General features: G+C 42.1%; 1 protein-coding gene and 1 pseudogene across 6 annotated transcripts in view; one reads left to right on the forward strand and one right to left on the reverse strand.

The window, feature by feature from the left end:
* STK26 (serine/threonine kinase 26) overlaps positions 1-10,178 on the reverse strand; it is a 64,149-nt gene extending 53,971 nt beyond the window's left edge. Inside the window, exons 1-2 of one of the 3 annotated variants that reach the window (XM_077889822.1) lie at positions 9,831-10,178; positions 9,581-9,731 (exon numbers count right to left, since the gene is read on the reverse strand). In XM_077889822.1, coding sequence (XP_077745948.1) covers positions 9,581-9,622 — 42 coding nt within the window. In that variant the 5' untranslated portion in view covers positions 9,623-9,731; positions 9,831-10,178. The remainder of the gene's footprint in view (positions 1-9,580; positions 9,732-9,830) is intronic. The other 2 variants (XM_077889823.1, XM_077889821.1) reach the window with 2 other exon arrangements.
* LOC144308792 (elongation factor 1-alpha 1 pseudogene) overlaps positions 9,416-13,354 on the forward strand; it is a 279,120-nt pseudogene continuing 275,181 nt past the window's right edge. For all 3 annotated transcript variants that reach the window (XR_013375112.1, XR_013375110.1, XR_013375113.1), the window contains exon 1: positions 9,416-9,609. The product of XR_013375112.1 is annotated as an elongation factor 1-alpha 1 pseudogene, transcript variant X3 (transcript). The remainder of the gene's footprint in view (positions 9,610-13,354) is intronic.

Here is a 13,354-nt window from a genome sequence, read left to right on the forward strand (position 1 = left end):
CAAAAATGCATTTTCAAAGAAAAATCTGGATGCTCCTTGATGTCCTTCAAGAATTTCCTCCACCTGCCAAAAATTCACGCCTAGGATTGTGTTACCAGGCACTTCTGAAACCTGGTAGAGTAATTCACTAGAATGCTTAGAAATTTCCTAACATATCTAGTGTGGTATGGATTTTAAATCCAGTAAAACTTTAAGTTGATACTGGTAAACTGTTTCTATAATTCAAAGCACTGTTACTCTTCAACTAGACACTCTACTGTTCTGTAAGGAACAACCTGAAAAATCCAATGGTGGTTGACTTGAACCCTACTTTTCTCTGTCTGTTGCATTTCTAATTGATAGGGGTTTACAGATTTCTTTTCTCTCCTTATTTCTTAAACAACAGGTGAAAGGAGGAGCGGGTAGAAAAATACCACAAAGAATACACAATCTGTTACCAGGATCACAAAGAATAATTGAAAAGTTTTTCTGCAAAACGTTTTTGGTGAGAAAAAGACAAAAACATAATGCCTTCCATTTCCTTAGCAGCACATTTTCGAAGTGACTTGACCAAAGAGGAGAAAAGTAGCCACTGAAAAAAAAAAAACCAGTATTTTCAACTCTTTCACCTAAAGCTGTCTACAATTTTGCTTACTCTCATTCTCAGGAAGTATGAACCATAATTCTATTCCAACTTTGTTATAAGAGCTGAAGCTATGCCATACCAATGACTAATCTGATATTTTAGGACACGGATCATTCTAATCCATGATGGTGTGATAAATGAAGGAAAAGAAAGGCCAGCAGGGTGCAGTCAGGGAAATGCTGGAACAAGTCCAGAACAGGCTCCATCCTCAGGTAAATGCTGGTGACAGGTGGTGGGAAGAGATAGGCAAGAATAGAGAAGGATGGCATCAGCTGTGCACTAGGTTTCTTGGCTTCTCTAAATGGGCATGTCAGGTGAACCACCTGAATCCCATGGGATTTCGGGGGGAGTGACATCAAAGAGGATGATGAGTAGAGTTGGCTAGCAAGGTGTTTTAAAATTCTGTGTCTCGGGATCCCTGGGTGGCGCAGCGCTTTGGCGCCTGCCTTTGGCCCAGGGCACGATCCTGGAGACCCGGGATCGAATCCCACGTCGGGCTCCTGGTGCATGGAGCCTGCTTCTCCCTCTGCCTGTATCTCTGCCTCTCTCTCTCTCTCTCTGTGACTATCATAAATAAATAAAAATAAAAAAAAATAAAATAAAATTCTGTGTCTCTCATGAATGAATAAATAAATATTTAAAAGAAATAAAATCCAAATGCAAAGGCATTTTCCTATTGGATAGTTTTTCCTAGTTCATAGGACTGTTGAGAGGAATTAGTCAATATCTTTCAAAATTGTTTGATTTCACAAGTATTAATTCAAAGATGTGGTCCGTCCCTACCATGTAACACCTTAGTCTAAAATGGCAGATGACAAAATGAGAAATGTACATAAAATGGAGTAAAAATTTTAGTTGTGCCTATTTTATTGATTTTTGTTCTCTTATTTTTTAAAAAAATATTTTATTTATTCATTTGACAGAAAGAGAGAACACACGAGAGTGCACAAGCAAGTAGACAGAGGGAGAGGGAGAAGCAGACTCCCTGTCGACTAGGGAGCCTGACATAGGATCCTGGGATCACAATCCAAGCCAAAGGCAGATGCTTAACCAACTGAGCTACCCAGGCACCCCTACTGTTTTTCTCTTAAAAATGAGTTACCTCATGGCATTCTTCCAGAGACATTGTTTTATATGTTCCTGTGTTGGAAATTATTTGGGTCTTAATGACAAGAAATGTGAAGGAGTTTGTTGTTAATTTTGTTCTCTTAATTCCATTTTCTAGCAACAAATAGAATGAGTAAAACCACCACTTGTTAAGAAGACACAATTCAGTCAAAAACAATTATCAAGATGTCTAAAGTTCCACTACTGGATTTCCTTTTTTAATTTTCTAAGCATTATTTATTCCCTGTAAAATGTGAACATCTATGGGAGAGGTCACTCACTGAGCCATTAATCAAAAACACCTTAATATGAATGAAATATATCAGATTCTTTCTAATGTAACAGCTGGGACAGAGAAGTAAAAATTTGTTTGGATTTTTGGTGGGTGAGGTAGGGATGGGAACAGAGGGAAGGGAAGGGACAAGAGGTTATTTCTCACAAAGACACAAATTTGTCTGAAATAAGCCCTAGTGAAATGCTAATCAAAACCACAATGAGATACCACCTCACACCAGTGAGAATGGAAAAAATTAACAAGACAGGAAACAACAAATGTTGGAGACGATGTGGAGAAAGGGGAACCCTCTTGCACTGTTGGTGGGAATGTGAACTGGTACAGCCACTCTGGAAAACAGTGTGGAGGTTCCTCAAAAAGCTTAAAATAGAGCTACCCTGCGACCCAGCAATTGCACTGCTGGGGATTTACCCCAAAGATACAGATGCAGTGAAAAGCTGGGACATCTGTACCCCAATGTTCATAGCAGCAATGTCCACAATAGCCAAACTGTGGAAGGAGCCACGATATCCTTCAACAGATGAATGGATAAAGAAGATGTGGTCTATATATACAATGGAATATTACTCAGCCATCAGAAAGGCCGAATACCCACCATTTGCTTCGACGTGGATTGAACTAGAGGGTATTATTATGAGTGAAATAAGTCAATTGGAGAAGGACAATTATATGGTTTCACTCATATGGGGAATATAAGAAATAGCGAAAGGGATTATAAGAGAAAGGAGGGGAACTGAGTGGGAAAAATTAGAGAGGGAGACAATCCATGAGAGACTCCTAACTCTGGGAAACAAACAAAGGGTTGTGGAAGGGGAGGTGGGCAGGGGGTTGGGGTAACTGGGTGATGGGCACTGAGGAGGGCACTTGATGGGATGAGCGCTGGGTGTTATACTATATGTTGGCAAATCAAACGTAAATAAAAACAAATGGAAAAAATGAAATAAGCCCTACTTAATAGGAAAGAAATGAATCTCCTTTATCTCTCAAATGCCCTGGAAGGTAAGAAAAGAAGAGCTTCCTTGTGTGAACAGCTGAGTAGTTATAAGTATATATTGTTAGACATGTTACATATAATGCATTAAAATAATTTTAGTATAAAGAGTCTACATTGTGCACACATAAATCAGTTTTCATGATCTGTAAGAATTCAAGCATTACACAATGTATTTAAAGAAACAGAATGGGAAAAAAGTTAGAAGTCTAGTCAATATGGAACTCATTAGCCAACACTTTTACATATAATTCATGTCTAATGGTATAAAGAAAAGTAAAATACATGGTCCCTGCCTTCAAGAAATTTACAATCTAGTTTGGAAGACAAGTATGTTAGAGAAAATCTAAGGCAGTGAATGAATCAAGGACTGGACTGTCTACTACTGACAAAAGATATAATAGATGCTTGGAAATATGAGAGATTTCTATAGCCTGGAACACACAGGGAAAGTTCACGAAGAAAGTAAGTTTGCAGACCTTGAAAATCAGGTAGGATCTGGTCAGTCAGTGATTGCTAAATTGAAACTGGCATGGTAGAACGAAAGGGATTTCTTGCCAGGAAATAGTGATAATGAAAAGTTTGCATCTGTAGACCAGAACCAGATAACAGAAAAGTCTGGAAAGCTGAGCAGAGGACTTTGGGTATGGTACTAGTGGTGTGGGGAAGAGGAGAGGAAGACAGGATTTTAATAGAAAAATGTGGGTTATCAAGTAAGAAAGAGATGAGATAATGAGAATGTTTTCATGGGAGTAGCTTAGCATTGTTTTGCAGGATGAACTGCCCATACATATCATAACACCTTTTATAAAGGGGCTCGAAATATACTCCACAGATGATGGTAAATTCATCCTAATAACATCTCATTGAAGCAAAGGAAATGCAGCTTTTATTACTCCCCATTTTGTAGATTATTTGCTCAAGGTCACTGAATAAATGAAAGGCAGAATAAAAAAACCACAGTATCATGATGTTCATCGGTTCCTAAGTACTGGCTAAATTATGTTCTCTCATTTTCTATGACTTAAGCAAGGGAGGCACATGATGGACCTTTGTCCTCAAGTGCCAATTCCAGACCCTCATTAATGTTCAAGGCACACGTCCTACCATGCCCAATTCCTGTTTACTCTCCCTATAGCCCCTAGTCCTTTCACCCCATACCTTTCAACTACCTCCAACTCTCCCAGCTAACAATTGTTTTTGATTATTCTGTTCCATTTGTTCTTCTGCCATTAGCATATTAGCATATTCAACATCTCTGTATCAACCACTCACCAATAAGGACGATTATTGTTCAGGTTTATCAATGCAAGGCAATGCTTTCAAACCTCTCTCCACCTCAAACTGCAAAGCTCAAATTACACCTCCTGAAGGTGTAAGATAGGTAAGAACTCTCTACAAGATAGATTGTGGCACCAAACTGAATTTCCTCTCCAATTTTTTTTCATGGTCAGAGTTAGTTAAAGGACTCCCCCCAGTTAACTTGTTCTTGGTGCTGACACATTTTCTCATCCTCCCGTGCACCTTTAAGTCTCCTTTCTTTTTCTTACTAGCTAATTCTCCACTTATACTCCCTGTCTCATGAGGGCCCACACCTCCACATGGTCTCTCTTGGCATTAGGAACTTCTCCTTTCTTGGTGGCTTCTCCAGTTTCAAGTAAAGAGACTGGCATATAGTAAATGCTCAGTTAACGTCTGATGAACGACTCAAGCTCCGGATCTCTATCTTCAAATATTTTTTTGGACATTTTTAAAAAAGATTTATTTATTTATTTTAGATAGAGCTCAAGGCAGGGCTCAATCCCAGGACCCTGAGATTATAACCTGAGCTGAAATTAAGAGTTGGCCGCTTAACTAACTGAACTACCAAGGTGCCCCCCTGGACATTTTTTTAAAACAGCCTTACTGAGGCATATTGATATACCAAAAAAATTGCACATTTTTCATGCATATAATTTGATGTGTTTGGACATACATGTGCACCTATGAAATCATCATCACAATCAAGTTAATAGACTACTTTTCCACATTTTTGCTTCATCATTTCATTGTTACCTCACACTTCACAATTCTAGAACAGAAATTATTAGCTTCCTACCAGATCTGGCTCTTCCCCCCAATTTTCCAATTTCTTTCATATGTACCACAAATGTCTAGTTCCCCATATTCAACATCACAAAACCTCTGATTCCTCTTTCTGTAATTAGCTAATTATTAAGTGTGGTGGTCATATTTTTTTCTTCACAGTACTGGGCATATGGAAAGCAATCAGTCAATGCAAGGTCCACTGCCTCTGTCCAGATATGATTATCCCATTGAAATAGTCTTCTTAGATCCACCTGCCTCAAGACTCCTAATCTTCCTGGTCGTCTGTTCATCCAATCTTGAGATTTCTCTTCATATATATAACTTTGTTCATTGAGCCTCCTTTACTCAGAAATGTTTTATGGCTAGTCCAAAGGCCAAAGTCCTTCCTTAGCATTCAAGAACCACCATAATCAGGACCAATCATGTTTTCTAATCTTACCCCTTATTATTTTTCCAGAGGAATTCATCATAATCCAAATGATTTTCATCTCACTCTCAAAGACTGTGGGTGCATGCACACTTGTGGGGGGGTGTATCTTTCCCTGTCTACATGCCTTTGCTCAGGGTACATTCCTGCTTGGAAATGCCCTTCCCAATATGGACCCCAATAATCCTTAGCAGTTTACCTTCTGTAAGCCTTCAACTCCTCCAGTCAAAAATTTCTATTCTAGAACAAGTCTTACAGATTTTTGCATTATTTTATATTTCATGTACTAGATTTATTTTTTTTAAATTTTTATTTATTTATGATAGTCACAGAGAGAGAGAGAGGCGCAGAGACACAGGCAGAGGGAGAAGCAGGCTCCATGCACCGGGAGCCCGACGTGGGATTCGATCCCGGGTCTCCAGGATCGCGCCCTGGGCCAAAGGCAGGCGCCAAACCGCTGCGCCACCCAGGGATCCCTCATGTACTAGATTTAACTTCCCAACATTTTAAGACCTCCAAGGGCTAGAGATCATTTAGTATACTTCTGTATCTTTCCCAGAATCCAATAACTAGGATCACCAATGTAAGACAATGTTTTCCATCTCTTTAGATAAAAATCTTCAATGAAATGTTCATTAATTCTTGAACTTCATTTCCATTTCACATCTCAAACAACAACCACTTAAAAACTGTACCACCTAGGGGTGCCTGGGTGGCTCAGTGGTTGAGCATCTGACTCATGATCTCAGCTGAGGTCTTGAACTCATTGACCTTGAGATCAAGACCAACATTGGGCTCCATGCTGGGCGTGGAGAATACTTAAAACAAAAAACCAACTCCCCCAAACTAAAACCAAAACCCAAAACTGTAGCACCTTTATCATACTTAAGGATATATGAAAGCTACTTTTCAAATTCTTTAATAGAAACCTAAAAAAAAAAAACTTTCACAAAAGAGATAACAAAGCATTACATAATACCATAATATCACATTAGTACTCCAATTCAACATTTAACTTTCTTCTCTCATCTTCATTTTATGAAAGATTAAACCAGTTTAGAATACTTGTCTTAATAAATTCTAATGAAGGTTCTAAGGGAAAATATTTTAAGCTTAAGCATAACTTATAACTAAACACTTCAAAGAAAACAGTATGTTTTAAATCATTAAAGTGTAAATATTTGAGTAGAAAGAAACAGGTTTATTGGTTTATTTTTTTTAAGTTGTGCTTTAAATATTTTTCAAGAGTGTAGCTACTTGTGTGGAAAATTCCTTTAGGTATACACTAACAAAGTAAACACAAATAAAGTACAAAACAAATTCATACCCTCAACATTTGATGTACTAGTGCAAAAAATGTTTATTACCACAATATTAAGAAATATCAACATGAGTTGGAATAACTAATTCATAAGGAAGAGTTTGAACTGGACCAAATCCTGGGTTTTCTTTCGTCACTCCAAGTTTCTTTTCTATTTTAAACTAGTGGCAACAGAAATTTCTTTGTTCGAAAGTCAGGAATGCTTGAAGTCTTAAGTGATAGAACAGGTAGCTTGACTTCTACTTCATGTCTCTCCTCAGGGGGAGAAAAACACTGTGGATAAAGTAATTTTGTTTTTATTTCTGGAAAAATCATTTTTTCCATCAATCTTCATAATTCTCTAAAATAAACTGTTAAAAAGTTATAGGCCAGTCAACCACTTCACCCTGATTTGTGGAAATACTATACATTAATTTCAAGAACACATGGCTAACTTGAGTTTTCTTACTACTCTCGGTTTAAAAGTTGCTCCTAACTCTTGAACAAAAGTTGAGAATTTTACAAGCGCATATATTTCTGCATCTCATTTGCAATATTTTTGAACAAAAGAATAGTAAAAGTAGTCTAGTCTCAAGAGTCACACTGCATGTATCAAATTTATTTTTAAGGTACTGTGCAATTTTTACTGTGGAAAGCTTTTGTGATGCATCAAATGCTTAAGAATCACACCTACAAATAAAATGGAAATAAACAGTTAAGAATTTATCATTTCATTAAGATGGAGAAAGTGACAAGTATCCCTCTCTTCTTTGCTAATATGGAGAGGACTGTCCTTCCCAAATTATGTGGGACTAAGTAACCACAATTTTGGGAAGGCATACAGTAAGAGGCAGAAGTTGTAAATTAAGATGTGATTCACATACTAAACCACCTTAATGAAGATTTTAAAATTCAAGAGATAGGGAACTCCAATAATTAAAGCAGGGAGCAATAAGAAACACTGAATGGCAAGGGGGTCCTAAACCCTATAAATCAAATAAAGACAAATGAAATAAAGACCAGAAACCATTTTCTTCCCAGCACACAGAGTTCCCCAGAGTCACAAACTTGATGAACAGGAGGCACGCTCACGCAGGCGCACACAATGGAGACAGAAGCATGGAGACCCTCAGGGACAAACTTTCCATCTGTACCGTTCTACTCCCCGCAGAATGGAAAGAAGAGCACGGTGAGAAGTATTTCGCACTTCTTCCACATCAGACAGAGCAAAATCGGAGTTAGTACTGCAAACTACTAATCTCTTGCTACACAATCAAAGGCAGACTGAATGAATGGGTTGTGGGGCTGGGTGGATGGGGGAATGAGTGAGGGAGGGAAGGGGTTGGTCTGAGAAAAAAGTTTGAGGCATTTTGTAAAGGCTGAATGGATTAATCTTTTAAAAAGCCCGAATATTTCTCATTTCCCTTTTTCTTTCTTTCTCCTTTTTATTAAATACAAACCAACTTCCTGGGACTCAACACAGACTTGCCCTATATTCAGCTAAAAGGCCTGGTGCTTAGGCCTGGTGCTTAGTACACACAGGAGTCCTAGGATTGATATATGTCCCACACAAATGGTCCTTTTGTGGGAAAGTATTTTTAAAATTACTTTTTGTGACCATGCATAAAACATGACCAGTCGGTAAAAAAAAAAAAAAAAGGATGAATTCCATGCATCAATTAGTATATTGAGGCCCCAATCCACAGCGTTTTACTAGAAACATAAGCTATTTACAACTCTAAACGTTTTTTCTGAACTTGAAAAAAATCTGCTTTACATTTTTAGAAGCTAATGAGGGACTGAGTGAGTCTTTAGTGTTTCTAGTCTTTCATCTGCTCATAAATGGGTTGTTTAGGCTATCTAGGAAAGGAAAAAAGTGAACGCTTAAATGTTAGTAGACCTGGATAACATTTAGTAGATAGCTTGAAATGCACCACTTTAAATACGTAACCGCGTAAAAAGTGTAGGAACATCGCTTCTTTCTTCCTGAATAAAATGAAAATGTAATGGGGGGCGGGGGCTGGGTAAATCTCAAGTTAGAAGATGGGTCTTAAGCAGTAGTCCCTTGTCCAGGACAAAAAGCTTCCTTTAACCACATGAACAGTTGTCTTATGGGAAAGGCAGGGGGAGGGGGCTGGGGAGTCATCACCTCAGCCATTCAGACGAAGGACGCAGCATTTCTCAAGCCACACTATGGGATGGGCCAGGTGGGGGAGCGAGATAGAACTTCGCCCTTAAGAAGCAACACCGAAGAGAAGCCACCTCGCTCTTCGCACTACGCACACAGGAAGAGCCCAATTCAACACCGCCGCCACCGACACCCCCTTGTCTTGCTCCACCCCAACTTGTGTGTGTGCGGGGGGTGGCGCACGACTTGCTTTTTACCCCACAAATTCGAGACACCTCCATCTCTCTCAAGTTAAGACCTTCCACCTCCAGTCCCCAGGCGGACCACGCTCTGCAGGCGCAGGTGTCTGGATCTGGCCTATTTTTATGCTCCCCCGCCGCCCGCGCCCCCGCCCCCGCACCTCGGCGCGCGCCGGGTCCCTCCCCGCCCCTCCCCGCGCAATGCACCAGCTAGTCTAAACGCCGCCGGAAAACGCTTCGAGCCCGACTCCCGGGTCACCTGGCCCCAGCGCCCGGCCCTGCCTTCAAGGGAGCCCCGGGGCCGCCTCTGGTCACCGGGGACCGCGCACCGGGCTCTGGGGCAGTCACGTGGTCGGCGGAGGCGGCCTGGGCTTCCTCACCTGCATCCCGGGAACTTGGACAGCCACCGGTGAGTGGGCCATGAAGGCGAAGACTGCTCTGCACTGCTCCTGCGGCGGTGGCGCCTTGGGCTCGGACTGGCTCCTCCTCCGGGGGTAGCTCGTCGGCCCTCCCAGGCTTTTCGACCGGGGCCTGGAAGGACACACAGAAGTGGGGTGACTGAGCTGGTGGCGCGTCGCCCCGGGCTGGGGGTTCTGGGCGGTTGGCGCAGCTGCCTGGGGCTCAGTCTACCTTTCTGGCGCCCGCCCGCCGCTGTTGCCGCCGCCTCCGCCGCCGCTCCTCCTCCCGAACGCTGGGCGCACGGTGTGGCGGTAGCCGGGACCTGGGCTCGAGTGATGCCGCTCCTCGGCGCCTCGCCGCTTTAGGAAGAGGAGGTGGAGGCGCCCCAGCAACCCGCCCGCCCGCTGGGCCCGGGAGGCGGTTGGGGGCGGTTCCGCCGTTGGCCCTGCCTCCGCCCTGCCGCCGGGCGGTGTCAGGAGCGCCGGAGCCCCTCGCGGCGCTGGGCTGCGGCTGGGTCGGCGAGGGGGCGGACTCCCTCCGCACGCGGAGAGGAGAAGCCGGGGGCTGGGGGGCCCGGCACTGGGCCCGGATAGGGGAGGGAATGGAGGCGTCTCGGTGACCCTGGGGGTTAGAGTGCGTCCCCGACGCGGCCACGTCGCCGACAGGCGGACAGACGTTCGAAGCTGGGGCACACGCAGCTTCAGAGACCACTTGAGTTGAAACTTGGGGAGTGTTGGAAATCCCTATCGGCTCCGCGATCTAGTCAAGGGTGCGGCCACAGAGAGTCGCCGAGTTGGTGGACCCTCTATTCATTCCCGGGGTCTGGGTCTCCAGGCTGGGGCCGAGCCTCTGGGCAGACGCGTAGCCGCTCGCCTGCTTTCTGGATTCACTGCCCCCCAGACGTACTTCAGGTGACTTGAACCTGAGGCTACCCCTACCTCTTGGGTTGTCGGTTGGAGGGCTGCCAAACTGGGGCTTCTCGTCGCAAGTTTGCACGTGGAAGGGGGGGGGGAGAAATTGGAAAACAGATATTACATCAGCAGAAAAATTAATGAGGATGATAGAGGCATAAAAAAGGAGACCAGATCTTTAGTAGTACGCCTTAATGAACTTGGTATACGGCATACGCAATAGTGGTTTTAGCAATTCCCTACCTTTGTTCCCTCTTAAGTTCTGCTCCAACAGGGAGGCAGTTCCTTTTGAGAATACCCTAAAGATAACAAGTCACAATGATAATAGTAACAATTACAGAAATCTCATCATGAAGGCACCTGGGGGGACCAGCAGGGGTTAAGTACACTTAAAAATGTCATATCCAAGTACCAGTTTAAGATGAAGATGAAGTTCCTTACATTGCAAATTTTATAGGTCTGGACCTAACACAAGGTTGGGACTCTAGTAGACACTCATTAAAGTTTCTTCTGTTTCTTTTGTTGCCTTTGAATCTTTCTCAAAAGACAGCATTTTAGTGTTATAAACATAATTATTCTTTTTTTTAAATTTTATTTATTTATGATAGTCACAGAGAGAGAGAGAGAGAGGCAGAGACATAGGCAGAGGGAGAAGCAGGCTCCATGCACCGGGAGCCCGACGTGGGATTCGATCCCGGGTCTCCAGGATCGCGCCCTGGGCCAAAGGCAGGCGCCAAACCGCTGCGCCACCCAGGGATCCCTAAACATAATTATTCTTAATGGGTGCCATTTTCTTTGTGCCAGGGACGGCAAAGTGCTAGATATGCGTTACATGATTGACTCTTTACAAAGGCCCTCTGAAGTCGCCCATATTACCCCTCCATCTTACAAGTGATGAAAAAGGCTCTATGGGGTTAAACAATTTGACCCAAATATCACACAATTAAGAAGTGGTAGAGCTGGGAATCCAAACTCAAGTCCCTCTAACTCCTAAGATCTACTCTCTTAGCAACTGTCAATTATACAATATAGTATTGTTAAATATTGTCACTATGTTATACATTACATCCCCAGAACTTACACATCTTATAACTGAAAGTTTATTATCTTTGACCACCTTCACCTATGTCCCGCCTCACTTGCCCTGGCAACCACCAGTTCTACTCTCTGTTTCTATAAGTTTGGTATTTTTTAGATCATACAGTATTTAGTCTCTCTCTGACTGCTTTCCCTTAAAATAATGCCCTCAACATCCATCCACATGGTCACAAATGGCAGGATTTCCTTTTTCATGGTTGAATAATATTCCATCACATTTCATTATCCATTCAGATAACAAAGGATATAATTGCATCTCCTTACTCCTACTTCCCATATCCAGGCCCTCACAACTTCTAACCTGATGATAGGTCCCAATCCAATCTCAATTTCCCACCAGCGCAGCTGACACTTAATAATACCAGCCTGGCCAGAAACCTGCAGTGCCACCTAAACTTTAATGCCCTTAGAAGTTCCCTAGGAATCTTGGGACACCTAGCTGGTTCAGTTGGTTAAGCATCTGCCTTCGGCTCACTTCAGAATCTCAGGGTCCTGAGATCCAGCCCCTGCATCCGTCATCCTGCTCCATGTTCAGCAGGGAGTGTGTTTTCCCCTTCCCTCCACCCCTCCCCCTTGCTTGTGCACTCTCTCTCTCAAATAAATAAATAAATAAATAAATAATTAAATAAAATCTTAACAACAACAACAAAAAAAAAAACGTTCCCTAGGATTCTTTTTAAAGTGCAGAGTTTGATTTAGCAAGTCTGGAATGGGCCCAAGATTTTGCACTGTTAAGTTCCCCAGATGGTGGCAATACTGGTGATTCTCAGACTTTGAGTAGCAAGGGATTTAGAAATCTCAAGTCCCAGCCCCAATGAACCTTCCTCATTGCTCCCAGTCCTCCTTCGATACTCCTCCTCTTGCATGTTGGTGGAAGTAGTGCTCAACATTGTAGTTCTTTCTTCTTATTTCATGGGTTTCATTTGTTTGGTCTGCCTAACAAGATGATTAATTCCTTGAGGCCAGAGATCCAGCTTCTCTTCCCTAGAATTACTCAGGTAGAATGTCACCTTTCTGGGGGCAAGATCAGGTTTGATCACTGCTGTATCCTCAGAGCCTAGAATAGCATGTGGCACATAGTAAGCCTTCAAGAGGTATTTGTTGACTGACTGACTGACTGAATGAATGAATGATGAATTTCCTTTGAATTGTTCACTGAGGTTAGTAATAGGTGTACTGTGTATTTTATTGATGTCTGGCTAAACTCCTAGGCACTGCTCTTGTTGAATCTTTAAATTGTTCACTTTACTATATGTGACACTCTTGATTTTTCTGTGTCCTAAGTTCTTTCCAATTACTGTAATTTCCCAACTACCTAAGAGTGAGCTGTATCATTTTAATAAATACATAGATTAAGCCTATCTGAGAAGTGACTTGCCCTGACACCATTCTGAGCCAGAGTTACAGAAGAATGTGGAAGACTGAATGCTAAATTTTGAGACGTGAACTATTGAGACAGTTCCTTAAAAACACCACTTTTGAGATCTTAGTAAACTTTCTGACCCTTATTCACGTCTGCTGCTAATAAATAACCTGTTATAATTATACTTGACAGAGATCACTTGAGTTGTGACATGGAATTCCTTGTGGTTTGTTATGCTTTTCCACATATGTATATGTGTGTGTGTGTGTGTATATATATATATATATTTCCTAATTTAAATAAAGTGACAAGAAATTCATGTGTGCTTTTGTTACTCCCCACCAAAAAGGACACTGGAATATTTTACCTCAAAATGTCAACCC

This window comes from Canis aureus, chromosome X (genome assembly GCF_053574225.1).
Source record: "Canis aureus isolate CA01 chromosome X, VMU_Caureus_v.1.0, whole genome shotgun sequence".
In the NCBI taxonomy this organism is placed as follows: domain Eukaryota; kingdom Metazoa; phylum Chordata; class Mammalia; order Carnivora; family Canidae; genus Canis; species Canis aureus.